At 35.5% G+C, this 17,402-nt stretch overlaps 1 protein-coding gene across 11 annotated transcripts in view; it reads right to left on the bottom strand.

The window, feature by feature from the left end:
• The window catches only part of Nsd1 (nuclear receptor binding SET domain protein 1), a 142,364-nt gene that overhangs the window by 41,906 nt on the left and 83,056 nt on the right, over positions 1-17,402 (bottom strand). For all 11 annotated transcript variants that reach the window (XM_058586628.1, XM_046468030.2, XM_046468034.2 and 8 more), the window contains 4 exons: positions 13,910-13,985; positions 11,192-11,310; positions 10,059-10,202; positions 6,168-6,291 (listed from right to left, as the gene is read on the bottom strand). In XM_058586628.1, coding sequence (XP_058442611.1) covers positions 6,168-6,291; positions 10,059-10,202; positions 11,192-11,310; positions 13,910-13,985 — 463 coding nt within the window. The remainder of the gene's footprint in view (positions 1-6,167; positions 6,292-10,058; positions 10,203-11,191; positions 11,311-13,909; positions 13,986-17,402) is intronic.

Raw genomic sequence — 17,402 nt, 5'->3', positions numbered from 1 at the left:
AAGTGAAAGGTCTCTCTACTAAAAACACTGATGAGTGAAACTGAAGCGAACACAAATAAATTGAAATATAACCCGTTTTCACACACAATAATAAATACTGCTAAATGACCACATTACTGAAAGTAATTAAATGTCATTCTTAACATAAATGACAAGGGCAAGGTGATATAGGTCAGTTGGTAGAGTGATTGCCTTGCAAGCAATGCACAAGGCCCTGGGTTCAATCCCCAGCACAACACACACAAAGAAACTATTAACAGAAATGGCAAAAATAATCCTAAAATGTGTTTGGAACTACAAAAGATCCTCAATAGCCAAAGCAATCTTGAGCAAAAAGAACAAAGCTAGACACAGACTATAATTAGACTTCAAATGGTACAATAAAGCTATAGTAACTAAAACAGCAATACATTGGCATAAAAACAGATTCACAGAAAAATGAAACAGAATAGAAATTCCAGAAATAAAATGATATATTTATAGTAAACTGATATTGACAAACGTACAAATAACACACATCAAGGAGAGTATCTTTGATAGATGGTGCTGAAAAATTAGATATCCCACATGTCAAAAATTGAAACTGGACCCCTATTACTCACCATATACAAGTCACTTCAAAGGGGACTAAAATTTATATATTAAATCTAAAACCATAGAAGAAAATGGACATTGGACTGACTGAGCAAGGATATTTTGAGTATAACCCCAATAGCAGAGGTAACTACAAATGCAAAATCGGACTATATTAAACTAAAAGGCTTCTGCTCAGCAAAGGAAATGGTCAACAGAGTGAAAAAACAACCTAATGAATGGAAGAAAATATTTGCAAACCATATATCTAACAGTGTCACTATCCAGAATGAATTGAAACAATTCAATAGAAAAGACAAAAATATCATTTTAAAAAGGGGCAATAGGGCCGGGTTTGTGGCTCAGCGGTAGAGCGCTCGCCTAGCAAGTGCAAGGTCTTGGGTTCAATCCTCAGCACCACATAAAAATAAATAAAATATTGTGTCCGACTACAACTAAAAATATATATATTAAAAAAAGAGCATGTTTTAAATAAATTTAAAAAATTTTAAAAGGGCAGTAGACCTAAGCCTCAGGAAAGTATAAATCAAAGCCACAATGACAAATCTTTTCACATCCTAGAATGGCTATTATTTAAGACATAAGGAAAGGCTGAGATTATAGCTCAGTAGTAGAGTACTTGCCTAAAATACATGAAGTCCTGAGTTCAATCTCCAGCACAGGAGGTGAAAAAGGGACAAAAGATAAGTGTTGACAAGGATGTGTGTGTGGGGGGGAAATATCTTTACACACTGTTGATGGGAATGTAAACTAGAACATTACGAAAAACACTATGGAGGCTTCTCAAAAGATTAAATATAGGGGGTGTGGATCAATGGTAGAGCATTCGCCTAGCATGTGAAAGGCACTGGGTTCGGACCTCAGCACCAAGAAAAAATAAAATTATTGTGTTCATTTACAACTAAAAAAAAATTTTTTAAAGATTAAACAGAACTACAATATGATCCCAGAATTCCACTGTAAGATATCCAAAGGAAATAAAATCAGTATGTGAAGAGGTGCCAGCCCTCCTGTGTTTACAGGAGCACTATTTTTTTTTTTTTTTAATGTTTTGGAAATGGGGACTGAACCTAGGAGCGCTCTACCACTGAGCTACATCTCCAGCCTTGAGATAGGCTCTTGCCTTGAATTTGGATCTTCCTGCCTTGGCCTCTCGAATTGTTTGGATTATTGTGCCATTATTGCCATGCTATATATAATATTCAAAATATGGAATCAACTTATGTCCATCAACAAATGAATGGATAAAGAAAATGTGGTATATATACACAACTATATCATGAAAAATGACAATATGAATGGAAGTGGAAGACGTCGTATCAAGAAAACAATCCAAGGGGGAGAAATGAATGACAGTAGAGGGGGTAGAGAGAGGAGAGAAGAGGGGAGGGGAGGGGGGATAGTAGAGGATAGGATAGGCAGCAGAATACAACAGACACTAGTATGGCAATATGTAAATCAATGGATGTGTAACTGATGTGATTCTGCAATCTGTATACGGGGAAAAAATGGGAGTTCATAACCCACTTGAATCAAAGTGTGAAATATGATGTATCAAGAACTATGTAATGTTTTGAACAACCAACAATAAAAAATTTAAAAAAAAAGAAAAAGAAAACAATCCAGACAATGATTGACAAATATTGCCAACCAACTCCTATTAAATCTAATCAAGCTGCCCTTTAAAAAGTAGAGAATAGAGCCACAGGGGACATCCTAAAAGGGAGAGGATGAGGAAAGGTCAGTAAACACATAGTAACAAAACAACGACAAATAAAAACCAGAAACTTATAATTAGATAGGAGGGAATAAATCTGATGTTTTCTTACAGAGAAGGGTGACAACCACAGTTCACAATAAGGTGAAGTTTATTTAAACAACAACAACAAAAATCAGAAGAAGGAATTTCAAATGATATTATTACAAAGAAATGATGACTATATAAGGTGATAGATACGCTAATTATCCTGACTTGATCATTTTACACACACACACACACACACACACACACACACTCACTCATATATATGGCTGGGGATATACCTCAAAGGGAGAGTGCTTGCCTAGCATGTGATAGGCCCAGAGTTCAATCCCTAGTACTGTCAAGAAAAATTTTTTAAAAAGTAATCTACAGATTGGAAGACTATTTGGAAAAGTATGTATCTGATACAGGATTTATATCCAGAATATATCAGAATTAAAAAAAAAAAAATCCTTAGAACTCAAAGAGTAGGAAACCCCCCCCAAAAAAATCTGACTAAACCCTTCATTTCTTTGAACTGGGGGGTATGATGGCCAGAAAATTTTGGGGATTCAACCAAGGGTCCGCTGTGTGCTTGGCAAACTCTATCATCCCCCATCAAAGAACTGGATGTCAAATAAGCACATTAAAAAAGCTACAACAGGGGCCGGGTTTGTGGCTCAGTGGTAGAGCGCCCACCTAGCATGTGTGAGGCACTGGGTTCGATCCCTGGCACCACATAAAAATAAAAACAAATAAAATAAAGATATTGTGTCCATCTACAACAAAAAGTATGTGTGTGTGTGTATGTATATGTATATATATATATATATATATATATATGTATATATATAAAAGCCACAACCTCATTCTTTAGAAGAACACAAATTAAAATCTCAAAGGTGTATAAACATACTTCGGAATGCTAAAATAAACTGCTAATGAGAATGTAAAATGCTGCAACCCTTAGGAAAACAATTTGAGGTTTCCACTATCATATGATTCAGCCATTCTACTCTTTGGTATTGATACAGGACAAAAGAAAATGTGTCCATAGGAAGACTTGAATGTTCATGGCAGCTTAGTTTGTAATACCCAAATATTAAACAACTCAAATATCCATCAAATAAATGAATGGATCAACAAACTGTAGTAAATACACACAATGAAATCCTAATCCGCAATAAAAAGGAATGGATTATCAAGATACACAACATTATGGAATCTCAAAATAATAATGCTGAGTTATGTTTCGGGGACACATGCAAATATATACACATATCACAGCTAATCAAATCATACACTTTGAATACATGATCTTTTTGTACATCAATTATACCTCCATACAACTGCTTTAAGAGAGAATGAACTAATGACATATTCAACAACATAGGAGTCTCAAAGGTATTATTATGCTAAGTCAGATTAACTATAGCATTTCATTTCACTTTGATGAAATTCAATAGAGATAAACAAGATTATGTTAAATCAACCTGTTCAGAGACTATTACACGTTGATAAAGATAATAAGACAAACAAATCTGGATTATTGACACAAAGGGCAAGAAGACTTTACTAGGATAAGTATGCAAACATATAAATAAATAATTTCTTTAAAATTTAATTAATAGGTCTGGATGACACTATTTCCCATAATGATGAAAGTCCCCAAGGTCTTCCAACTTTTTCTCCAACATTGATCAAAGTGACTGTGAGAAAATGAAATAGCTGCCCCAAACTGATTGGCTCCTCAATTTGACATAGCTTATCTATACAAAGACATGAAATTGCTGATTGTGTCCCATTGGGGTTACTATAAAGTTTCTCTACCATTCAAGTCAGAAACAATAACCTTTCCCATCATTCTCCCCAAGCCAAGAAATAACTTCTTTAGCTTCCTCCCGGAGCCCCACAACTCCATGACACAATTCAATTTTGTTGTTACCTTCCTTTCTCTGTGGCTGTACTTCACCCTTATTTCCTTTCCTGTGTGTTTTTTTCTACACTACATTCGATCCCTCGCAAGATGGCCCTTCCCTTGACCCTGTGATATCCTTCCTTCAGGTACTACATTCCTTTCAATTGAAGTCAAGCTTATTTAAGAAGTAATATAGACTGTCACCCATTGATCTTTCAACATGGTGTAGCATGGCAGCCTCTTTGAAAGCCAAGTACTTTTCTCACTGTCAAATGCAAAAGCTTCTTTTTTAAAAAATATTTTTTTAGTTGTAGTTGGACACAATATCTATTTATTTTTATGTGGTGCTGAGGATCAAACCCAGGGCCTCACATGTACAAGGCAGGCGCTCTACCACTGAACCCCAGCCCCAGCCCCTTCTCTTTTTTCTAATTTTTTTTTTTTAGTTGCAGCTGGACATAATACCTTTATTTATTTATTTTTATGAGGTACTGAGGATCAAACCCAGGGCCTCGCACTTGCTAGGAGAATGTTCTACTGATGAGCCACAACCCCAGCCCACAAAAGTGTCTTTTTACTCCAAAACCTCCTGGGTATCTTTGTTAAATCTACCCCTACTAATGACACCCCACTCTGGTGGTTTAGCAGATACTGATTAGCACCTCTTCACACTCCCAACAGCTGTAGAGTATAGATATAACTCTATATCCTCAGAGATTGTCATTGATTCTTATCTCATTCCACAGATGCTTTCACTTTGGACAGCATCATTCAGAGAGACTTTCAGAGATTTCAATGGTTTGTAAATATAAAATCAATACTCATTCCTTCACTGTTTAAATGCTATATCTAAATATCATGCTGAATAAAGAGAACTTTCCTTAGCATAGCTTATGAAGTATTTTACAGGCTGATTTCCCATTTTCTAAACCAACATAACTATTCCAAATAATCTTTTTCTTTTATTGACAAACATTTTTATTATTATACAACACATGCAAAGAAAAGTACACACATCTTAAGTGTACTATTGATGAACTGCCATGAAGTGAATGTTTACACAATCAACTCCCAGATTAAGAAATAAAAAACATCTTTAGTAACCTAGAAACACTCCTAGTGAACTATATCTCTGAACTAAAATATCATACGTAACCTTTAGAAACACATGCATATACACCAACTCCCCAAGTACTTCAGGCACTTTCAATACTAGACATTGTACCTTTGTTTTCCCCTACAATTTCATTCTCATTCTCTCTCTCTCTCTCTCTCTCCTCTCTTTATTTATTTTTTTGGTACTGAGAAGTGAACCCAGGGATACTTTACCACTGAGTTACATCCCCAACCCTTTTATTTTTTGAGACAGGGTCTTGCTAGTTGCTGATGGCCTCACTAAGTTGGTGAGGATGGCTTGAACTTGTGATCCTCCTGGCTCAGCCTCTCAAGTTGCTGAGATTATGGGCATACACCACAGGTCCTAGCAATCTTTCTCTCTCAAAACTACACTTACATATCTTCTTCTGTGGATTTAGCTCATCTTTGTTCATAACATATTTAAAACACATTTCAATTATAAACCTTTCTGTAAGGCATGAAACTCTTCACTTACTATTCACCTGGTATGTTTTTCTTTTTAGTTGTAGATGAACACAATACTGTTATTTTATTTATTTATTTTTATGTGGTGCTGAGAATCAAATCCAGAGCCTCACACATATTAAGCTAGTATTCTACCACTGAGCTACAACCGCAGCCCTCACCTGGTATGCTTTACTGAGGGGAGCAACAAAGCACATATTTATATATGTGCAGTGCCCAGCCCTGTGCCACCAAATGATGTCTCCAATACATTTTATTTCCCCCAAAAAACTTAAAATTCTTCAGAAAAATACTCTTCTATATCTGATTTACCTGTGCGACATTCATTGCAGATAAATTTTCCTCTTGGCATCTCAGTTAAGCCAAGGCACTCCAGATGGAAAGCCCCACAGCACTGAGCCTCACATAATAGCAGCTCACCAAGTTTCTCACAGTTCTGTTAAGGAAAGAAAACAGATCTGTCTATACGAAAAGGTTTGAGAAAACCCCTAAAGGAAGGCCCTCATGAGGCCAAAGGTTAAGAAATAGTTTGGGGGAAAAAAAAACAACAGGAATTTCACCATTAATTCGACCATCATTTAATAATTACCTCTTATGTGCCAGGCACTACAGATTCCTGTCTCATATACATCTTATATTATGGGGACAGAAGGTAACAAGCAAATAATTTAAACAAACGGGAAATATACAAGATAATGATTAGTATTATATAGAAAATTCCAATATCTACTTTGGTTGATTAGGGATGACCTCTCCTACTGGCCTATGAAGGACAAGTCAGTCATGTGAAGATCTGACGCAAGGTCCAGGACCACAGCAAATATACAAGTCCACAGGGAAAAAACATGGTATACTGGGAATTACAAAGAAAGCCACTGTCAGTGATAAAAATTGAAAAAATGTTACAAGTGGTAGAAATAAAGTGCAAGAAAGACAAGGACCTGTTTAATTTATTAGAGTTTATTCTAATTGTGAACATGTACCACTGTAGAACTCTACCAAAGAAAAGCCTGAAATCAAGTGTTCATTTTTTAAAAACATCCCTCTGGTTGTTATGTGAACAATGAATTAAAGAGAGTAAAAAGGTAAGAACAAAGAGAGAAACCAGAAGGCTAATGTAGTAGTTTAAGCAAGTGAACAATACTGGTCAGCTAGACATGAGTCATGCATTGTACAAAAAGAGATGCTAGCGGTCTGGGGATGAGGCTAAGTGGTAGAGTGTTGGTCTGGCATGTGTGAACCTCTGGGTTCGATCCCCAATACCAAAAAGTAGGAGAGGGAGAGAAAGAGATAGTGAGATAGATAGTAGCAAGATCTGAGCAACCTGTTAAGACACATCTAGAACCACCTCAGAGAGATCACATTCTGAAAGGAACTCACTTAAGGCAGGTTGTCGCTTAAAGAAATGGTGTGGGAAATGAGGACCCACATCTGTCACTACAAATACAATGTTAGATTTATGAAGACTGCAAATTCCCAACATTCAGTACTTTCAACATATTAAAACCCTGATTTTACATCTCCATAGTGATAAGTAATAAATAAGTAAATACTTAAGAAAGCCTTACACAATCAATCAGGACTACCCACAGGTAACAAAATCTGTGGATGATCAAGACCCTTACACAGCCAGGTGTGGTGGCACATGCATATAACCCCAGCAACTGGGGAGGCTAAGGAAGGAAGATCAAAAGTTCAGGGCCAGCCTGGGAAACTTAAAATAAAACTCAAAATAAAAAATTAAAAGGGCTGGGGATGTAGGTCAGTGGGTTCAATCCCTAGTGCAAAACAAAACGGGCTGGGGCTTAAAAAAAAAAAAAAACCCTTATAAAATGGCATATAGAATTTGCACATAACCTATACACATTCTTCCCATTTATTTTATTGAAATTTTACATTATTTATAATATCTATATAAATATTCCTTTGTATTGTTAAGGCAATAATGACAAGAAAAAAATTCTATATATGCTCAGTACAGACCCAATAATTATGGGGTGAACTATATAGTATATCAGGAGCACTATAACATTTTTTATTCCCCAAATATTTTCCATCCACCGGCTGACTATAATTATGTTAGTAGGAAAGAGGAAAAGTAACTAAGCAAATAAAAGATGCCAGGCATGGTAGCATGCACCTATAATCCCAGATACTTGAGAGGCGGAGGCAGAAGGATTCCAAATTCAAGACTGGCTTCCACAACTTAGCGAGACTCTATCTCATAATAAACAATGAACAGGGCTGGATATATAACTTAGTGGTACACCACCACCGAGTTCAATCCCCAGTACAATGGGGGAAAAACAAAAACAAAATGGTTTTGGCCACTTAAGGACATCAAAGCAGAAACAAACAAATGAACAGGAAAGCTTTGGGAAGCAAGGCTACAGAGGCAGCTTGAGATTGAAAGGAGTCCCCAGGGCCTTAACCAACCTGTAACGTGGGTTGTTCTCACGTTTGACTCTCCAATTATCCACAATTCATTTACACACATAAATTCAAAACCACCATATGATACATTCTGCTTTATATTCACAAAATTCCAATGACCATTTTTCTATAAACAAACGGCTTAAATAAGAAATTTTCAATTACAGTATAAACCAAATAATACATTTTAAAAATTAACTAAATGTTATAACTAACCCATGTAGTTTTTTTCTTTATACTGGGATATTTGAGACTGAAAGGGGATGAATAGCAAATCATCAAATCACAACATCAATTTACACACTGATCCAAACAGTTTAGGACCACATAGGCACACTACTTTTTTATTTGTTTGATTGTTTACTTTTTGATACTGGGGATTGAACTCAGGAACACTCCACCACTGAGTCACATCTCCAGCCCTATTTTGTATTTTTTCTATTTTGCCTAACATTTCACTTTTGCTGAAGCTGGCTTTGAACTCATGATCCTCCTGTCTCAGCCTTCTGAGCTGCTAGGATTACAAGTGTGCGCCACAGCACCTGGATACTTATAGAATTTTTGATAATCTTTGTAAAACACATTTACACTCTGACTTGTCTTACTCCAATAAATAATGAAGATAACTGTCCTTGAGGATTAACACGGTTTGGGAGCTGGTCCAAATACAATGAAGCATTCTTTATATAATAGGGAAAGTGAATAGGCAAAAAACAAACAAACAAAAAAAAACCCTTGCATAAAACTGTAATGGCTACAATAACTTATACTGAATCTGGGTTTATATTTGAGTTGTTTCAATTCAAGTTATATATGTATGTATTTGAGCAGTGCAATGTTGCTGTCACCTATAATCCCACTGACTCTGTCTCAAGACGAAATAAAAGGGGCTGGGGTTGTGTCAGTTACAGAGGGCCTTTGGATTCAATCCCCAGTACAGGAAGGAAAAAATAAATCTCATATTAAGATTTTATAAGACATTTTAAGAATATGCATCAATGTATCATTAAGTCTATAAAACAATAGCACACCTAAAGCATATGTTTAATGGATTAATCCAAAAGTCAGAAAACGCTCTTAATAATAAGGTAGACACATCTCAGAGAGGAAATACAGCACAATTATTAGACCTCTAAACTTAGATTGCCTAGATCTGAATATTAGCTTTAGTGTGGGACTACAGGCAAGCTGTTTAGGCTCTCTGTAGTTTTGTTTCCTAATCTGCAACAAGGGGCTAATAACAGAACTCAATCTTATGAGATTACTATGTCATATTACTAAATGATGAAATATTTATAAAGTGTTTAGAATAAGACTTGATACATAGTCAATAATGTATAAGTATTTATTAAATAAATGGGAAAATATAGTGATATTTTCAAAGTCACTACTTAAGAAAAAAAGCTAAAATAGCTGCTGGAAAAATTCCTTAGAAATCCAAAGATACCCACACTATGACAGTTTGCACCTCAAGAAAATTATGTTTCACAAATTAATTGCAGATTCACATTCTTCATCTCAGACCTGCTGAAGGACATACACTCATGGGCCACAGGGAAAGGTGATGAACAGGGAATTATTCCTCTTCCTTCCTCTTTTTGTCAAAGAAAAAAGAGTTATAGCCTTAAAGTAACTCCACTGGAATCATTCAAACTCATTTTTTGTAACCACAATAAGGTCATTCAGAGATAGGGAGGCGTTCTCTTAAAATAATCATGCAAAGAAAATGTAAGTGGGCAAAGAAAATGTAAGTGGGCAAAGATTCTCTACCTGACAAACATTCTCCTTGAGTGCAGCTCCTCCACCTCGTTCACCCTGCATTTTTTTAGATGCAGACATTCCAGAGTCATGTTCTACACCCTCCTCAACAGTCTCCTTGGGGCTTGCATCAGTCCTGTGAGTCATCAGTTCTCCCTTGCAGAGAAAAAAATAATATTCCATACCTGTATTATTGATGTCTCCTCCATCTGACCCCCTCCCTCTGGGCTGCTATTTGTCTAGCCATTAAGCACTTACAGATGTTCAGCCAATCACGCGGGCGGACTGCATGCAATGTTAGTTCTAACCCTGCTGTGATTGGGCGGGTAGTGGGCGCCTCATGCCCTGCCACTAACTGCTCTGAGGCTGTTCCACTGGAACTTTTTGAGCTGTTCCATTTAAAGGTTTCACTAAGGGAGAGAAAACATTCTTAAGTTTATTTGATTACTTATTTGTCCTTCCAAGATCAGTGTTTCCTAAATAATGCCCACCTTGGGCATTCTATTCAAATTGTCTGGAAAGAAACACTCTGCATCATAATATGTGATGCTGACCTGACTGATTCTAATTCTCTTTAAACTTAAGTTGGAAAGTCAGTTAGCACAGAGGCTCTGCAAGAAAAAGGTTTTAAATCTGTTTGTCTCTTTGCAGTGCTGCAGATGGAAGTCAAGGTGTCATGCATGCTGGGCAAGCACTCTACCACTGAGCTATATCCTCAGCTCTATCTTTGTTTCTTGAAAGGCAATTTTATTAAATATTATCCCAAAATTGAGCAACTGATGGCCAAGAAATAAGTAACTGTCCCCCTAATAGCAGCAGTCTCAACTTGTAAAGGGCATTATCTAAGTTCACTCATATCATATGGTTACTTGGTATTGTGCTCTCTGGTTTTAGAATGGATTTACTTAAATAAAAAAAAATTATATATTTCATCTGATGTCTACAACATAGGATGTGATATTTCTAAAAGGACATCTCCTTAATTTACTAGGATCAGGCTCTCATTCCACTTTAGAATTCCTTATGCCTATTAGCCATTTCAATAAAATACTTCTGTTAAGTAAACTTGAGGGAGAGGGATGTGGCCTCTACTGTGAAAAGTAGCTTCTCTTCACAATGTCAAAAGATCAGGAACTGAGTAATACCTCTGAGTTTGGAATTCCTTTTGATGAGTCATCATTTTTCACTTTTTTACACTGCACTTTAGTTGTAACATGCCTCTGTCGTTTTCGCTTCCTTGGCTTATCAAATATCTTGGTAGTGCCTAAGACAGGAAAAGAAGTGTTACCTAATGGCGAATCAAACACATTCAAGAACAACAATCCTTACATAAAGAGACCTCGGACAATTATGGTAGGTTAGAGTAAAAACCAACTTTAAAACTCATTTAATGATCTAGATTCAGAGGTGAGAAAAACATGGGAAAAGAAGAAAATGGACTTATCTACAACTATACAACTATCTGGGGAAATAACTACATGTAAGTACTGACTTACATAGATTAAATAATAAATGTACAGGTTATTAAAGCAATTTCATTTTACAAGATTAAAATGACTCTTTCTACTTCCCTCTAAGGATTTTCACATCCCATAGATGGAAAAGATATTTATTTCCTGGACTAAAATATTAGAGTCAACAAACTTTATCAACACATGATTTAAGTAAATTAAGATGAACCTATATATATGATTTGGCTGAGAGGGTAGGGAAAGATCCCTCAATAGAATTAGTGACTTAAATTAAGATATTTTACTAAGTGTTAGGATAAACTTTAATATCCAAAAGTTTAAAATGAATGCACAATCTCATCTGGCATATTTAGAACAAGAAATTCTAGTTCCTCCCTCATTTTCTAATAGACACATTTCAACCCCGTGTCATTGTAACACCAAAAGAAATCTAGAGTATTTTAAAGATGTTCCAGAATATTTATGCCAGGTATCAATGTAAATGCTAGACTTTGGTTCAAAGACTGCCTCAGTGTCATCTATTTTGACTGGCTGATTGAGATGGAAAAGCTGTTATCAGAGCTCCAAACTACCCAAGACTAAAAGAAGAATTAATATGATGCAGCCTAAAAATTACTCCTTTATATTTTTTTCTTCTTGCAGTGCCAGGGTTAGAACCCAGGGCCTCAAACACACTAGGCAAAAGCACTACCACTAAGGTATACATCCCCCAGGCCTAGGCTCAAAATTCTTACAAGATAGAATACCTACATAAAATTTACAAAAGATAAACTTCACATTACACATTGTACAAAAAACTGAAATATAGAGAAAAACAACAGATATCATTTGGAAAGCACTTAAGACAAAGCAAAAAAAAAAAAAAAAATGACCAACCAATGGGATTATAATTGCCCACATGATTAAAATGAATATATTCCTTTGTTAAAAATTTAATGGTGAAGGGATACATTAAAAGATATATCAAAGACCACATGAAATAAAATCATCTCAAGGTACTCTACTGGCAGATCAAATGAGGTATACTATGTTCAAATCTGGGATAACAGTTCGAGAATGACATTAATCATAAAATGCTTAGGCATACAAATGATCAAAATGATAGAAAGAACTGACAAAATCTGGAATGCACAAAAAGATAATAGTGTCCCAATGAATCTGATCGGGATTTAGTTTCCCAGTCCTGCAAACTGATTCATCTTAATGTTTCATCTATAAAACAAAAATGATATAGAAAATATCCTCTTTGTAATAGTTTAAACGAATTAGAATTAAGAGTCTAACCACAGGTATTTAGACAGTACATGCTCAATTTATGAACATTCTATCTGTATGAAGAGCTTGGGTAAACCCAAGTACAGGTTCCAAAAGATAGCTACTAATATCATTCGGAAGGGGTCTGAAGACCCCAAAGCTCATAAGAGAAAACAACAGAATTGGCTCAAAGATGTGATTAAAAATACAAACACAGTTTGTGAAAGACTGTCCCAGATGATTTGTGGTCTCCTACTTAACTTGGATTCCACTTCTCCTTTACACAAATATGAGCTGATTCATATACCGGGCACAGCATGACAAACCTGTACTCCCAGTAATTTGAGAGACTGAGGCAGGAGAATCACAAGTTCAAGGAAAGCCTGTGCAATTTAGTGAGACACTGTCTAAAAACGTAAAACAATCTAGACATATAACTCAGTATTAAAGCATCCCTGGGTCTAATGGCTAAAGAAAGAAAGAAAAGAAAACTCCAAGACAAGAATTAATGACTCAAGGTAGATAGATTATTAAAAAATGAAGGAGCCGGGTGCAGTGGCGCACACCTTTAATCCCAGTGGCTCAGGAGGCTGAGGCAGGAGGATGATGAGTTCAAAGCCACCCTCAGCAACAGCAAGGTACAAAGCAATTCAGTGAGACCCTGTCTTTAAATAAAATACAAAACAGGGCTGGGTATCAGGCTCAATATCTGAGTGTGGTATCCCCTGCCCCCAAAAAGTGAGAAAAATTTTCTCCATTGTTCCAAATATTTCCTTGCTCAAAATATAACTTAATTGTTAAGAGTGAAAAGCCTGAAAATGACTACAGAATCTTACAGTTTCACGCAAGTTTCTTCTTTTTTTACTTTTATTATATTTACTTGTAAATGGACACAATATCTTTATTTTTTAAAATTTACTTATCTTTATGTGATGCTGAGGATCGGACCCAGGGCCTCACACATGTTAGGCAAGCACTCTACCACTGAGCTACAATCCCAGTCAACATGCAAAATTTCTGGAAGCACATTTTGGGCATAGGAGTTTCAAAACTTAAATTTGGAACATTTTTTTTTTCCCTAATAAACAAAGTGCTTCAATCTTACTTCCACATTTTCTAAATCTCAAAAATACTCACCTCCAACAAACTCTTTTAAATGAGATGCAGCACATGAATTAGAAATGCCATTCTCGAAGTGACCAGCATCATAACACTATAAATAAGTAAAAAAGAAACATGATTTACCAAGGAATGCAAAATAAACACTTTATATTATATCCCAAATCTGAATTGTCCCATGTCCTTGATATCATATCCTAGCTGTTTTTGGTAAAGAATACCATAGCAATAGTAAAGAGTTGCACAGGAAACATAACAGGGAAAGGCTTTTCAAAAAAAAATAATAAGAAGAAGAAAATAAAGCTTATAAACCTTTCCATACATAAAACAAATACAGAATGCTGCTGAATGAAATGGTAGAAAAGAAATATGTATCCAGAGACTCATCAAGCTCATCTATTCCACCCCATATTTTAAATTCATGTTCCTAAAATAGTATTTATAGCCATTAGAGCGAATCTGAGTATTGAATAGCCTTAAAACATAAAATATCTTTGCAACTTGAGAATATTCAGATTAATTTAAATTAACAATAACACTCAAAACCAAGAATTTACATTTTATTCAGCGGTAGCACACTTGGCCTAGTACGTGTGAGACACTGGGTTTGTTTCTCAGCACCACATATAAATAAGTAAAATAAAAATATCTTTTTAAAAAAGTCAATACAATATTATTCTTGCTATGAAGTTTCCAGAGATTGAGAATAAAACAAGATAAAATGAAGCTGTGAATTTCTGAACACTTATTAAAATAAACAAATCATAACAACACAAACTTCCCAATGTTCAATGTACACCAAATTCTGACCAAGTCAAATAAAATGAGAGGGGAAATATTAGTTATCCAGTTAAATAAAACCAAAGACTCCTAGACAAATCCACAAAACAGAGCTGCACAATTTAAAAAAAATCAGCATCCATATATTATTTATATAACAAATTTCTAGTTCATCATTTAACATTCACCCAAAAGCTGTGCACCGAAATAAACATAATGTTTGGGCTGGGGCTATAGCTCAGTGGTAGAGTGCTTGCCTAGCATATGTGAAGCACTAAGTTCAATCCTCAGCACCAAATAAATATAAATAATTAAAAAATATATATATGAAAAATATAATAACATTATTTTTAAAAATAAAATAAAGAAAATATTACCAAACTATAGTCAAAAGAACAAGAAAAATATTCTCATTTCCAACTTCATTAATTTTATCAATTAAAATAGAAATAACAGTGAGCAAGCGTGCATGCGCACACACACACACAAACAAATGTATGAATAAAAATCTATTCATAGAATGAAAAAGACAAAAGAATATTCTAAGTGCCTTAGATGATATGAGGAAGATGCCAGTAATTTACTTATACACTGAGTCTAGGGCAAATATGAGTTAAGCCATGCATTACTTCAGCAGATTAAACGCTCTCCCCAACCTACTGATTAGTCCATCTACAGAAAAAGTGGCCACACTAAATGGCCATTAAAATTAAACTAAATCATGACTTTAACCTTATGACATAATATGTCTGAAAGCAAATAGTATCTCAATAATGAAACTGACTAGGTCAGAAGGCAGCACGTACTCATAGGAAAAAAAAAAAAAGGATTTTATTCTATCCCCTTGTTCAACGTCAAAATTTAATGCCGATCTTCATGCCAGAGAAACTGAAATTCAACAGTGACACAGAGTTTAAACAGAAATGAGGGGGCTGGGGATATAGCTCAGTTGGGAGAGTGCTTGCCATGCATGCACAAAGCCCTGGGTTCAATCTTTAGCATCACAAAAAGAAAACAGAGAGAGACAGAGAGAGAGAGAGACAGAGAGAGAGAGAGACAGAGAGACAGAGAGAGAGACAGAGACAGAAAGAGAGAGAGAGAAAGGAGCCAGGCACAAGGGGTGCACACCTAAAATTATAACAACTCAGGAGGCTGAGGATTTCTAGTATAAGCTCAGCCCGGGTGACTAAGCAAGACTCTGTTTCAAAATAAATATTGAAAAGGGTTGAGGTTATGGCTCAATGGTAGAGTGCATCCCTAATAACATACACAAGGAAAGAGGGGGTTGTAGTAAAATTGAGCAAGCAATAAGGAGTGAGTGAAGTGTGGTAATACCTAGAATTTTCTTGAAAAATTTGACATCGATATAGGAGGAAAATTAACTTTGAAACTCCGTCGCATGAATTCAAGTTAGAACAAAGACTTGTATGTGAAACCCAGAATCATAAAGCTTCTAACAAAAAACACAAGGACAACATATTTGAGTCCACTGCACAGGCAAAGATTTCTCAAATAGGACATAAAAAGTAGTAAACATAGCTAGGAGGGGTGGTGTATGACTATAATCCCAGCGGCTCGGGAAGCTCAGGCCCTAAGCAACTCGGTGAGACCCTTTCTCTAAACAAAATACAAAAAGAGCTGGGAATGTGGCTCAGTGATGAAGTGTCCCTTGGTTTAATCCCTGGTGCCCCCTGCCCCAAACAAAAGTATCAAACATAAATGGGGAGGGGGGAGATAAACAATTAAGAGCCTTAGAATGGGGAAAATATTTACAGTATACACATCTGATAAAGATTGTATATCTCAAGTAGATAAAGCACTCCCTTTACTGAATAAACAAAAAACAAAAAGTCAAAAAAAAAAAAAAAACACACACACACAAGATAAAAAATCTAATCAAATATAAGTAAACTTCAACAGTCACTTCGAAAAGATGTAGGAATGACCAGAAGGGGGCTCAATATCACTAATTATTAGTGAAATACAAATTAAAACTATAAGATATTGGTGGGCACCGTGGCCCAAGCCTGTAATTGCAGCAGTTCAAGAGGCTGAAACAGGAGGATCAAGAGTTCAAAGCAAGCCTCAACAAAAGTGAGGCACTAAGCAACTCAGTGAAATCCTGTATCTAAATAAAATACAAAATAGGGCTGGGGGTGTGGCTCAGTGGTTGAGTGCCCTGAGTAAAATTCCTGGTAACCCACCCCCTATAAAAACTATAATGAGATATAAATGAAGACAACACCCATGAAAATGGCAATATTTAAAATGACAAAAATAATCAAATGTTAGTAAAGTTGTAAAACATCTTTAACTCTGGTACACTACCTGTAGAGTATAAAGTGGCACAACAACTAAAGAGAACTGTTTGGCAATTTCTTCAGTAATTTAAAATGCAATTCCAGCAATTCCATTTTTACATATTAATATCAAGACAAATAAAACTATATGTCCATCAAAAGACTTGGAAAACTTACAGTAATCTTTTATGACTCAAACATAAAAAAAAAAAAAACCCAAATGTGCATCACCAGAACAGAAAAGCAAATTTTATAATGATAGCCTACTTAATAATAAAAAGTAATACATTATGTCATTGTGGAAGTAGCTTAAAAATACAGGTTAAACAAAAGAAGCTGGCATAAAACAAAGTAATACTGATAACCACAAACAAGCAAAACTAGAGTGATAAAAATAAGAAAGAGTGAGATCTTAGAGAAAGAAATAAGAA

This window comes from Marmota monax, unplaced genomic scaffold (assembly GCF_021218885.2).
Source record: "Marmota monax isolate L192 unplaced genomic scaffold, Marmota_monax_Labrador192_F-V1.1 WCK01_AAM20220418_F8-fsc00196, whole genome shotgun sequence".
Taxonomy (NCBI): domain Eukaryota; kingdom Metazoa; phylum Chordata; class Mammalia; order Rodentia; family Sciuridae; genus Marmota; species Marmota monax.
Note: the sequence above shows the minus strand (reverse complement) of the source record. Positions and strands in the feature narration are given on the sequence as shown.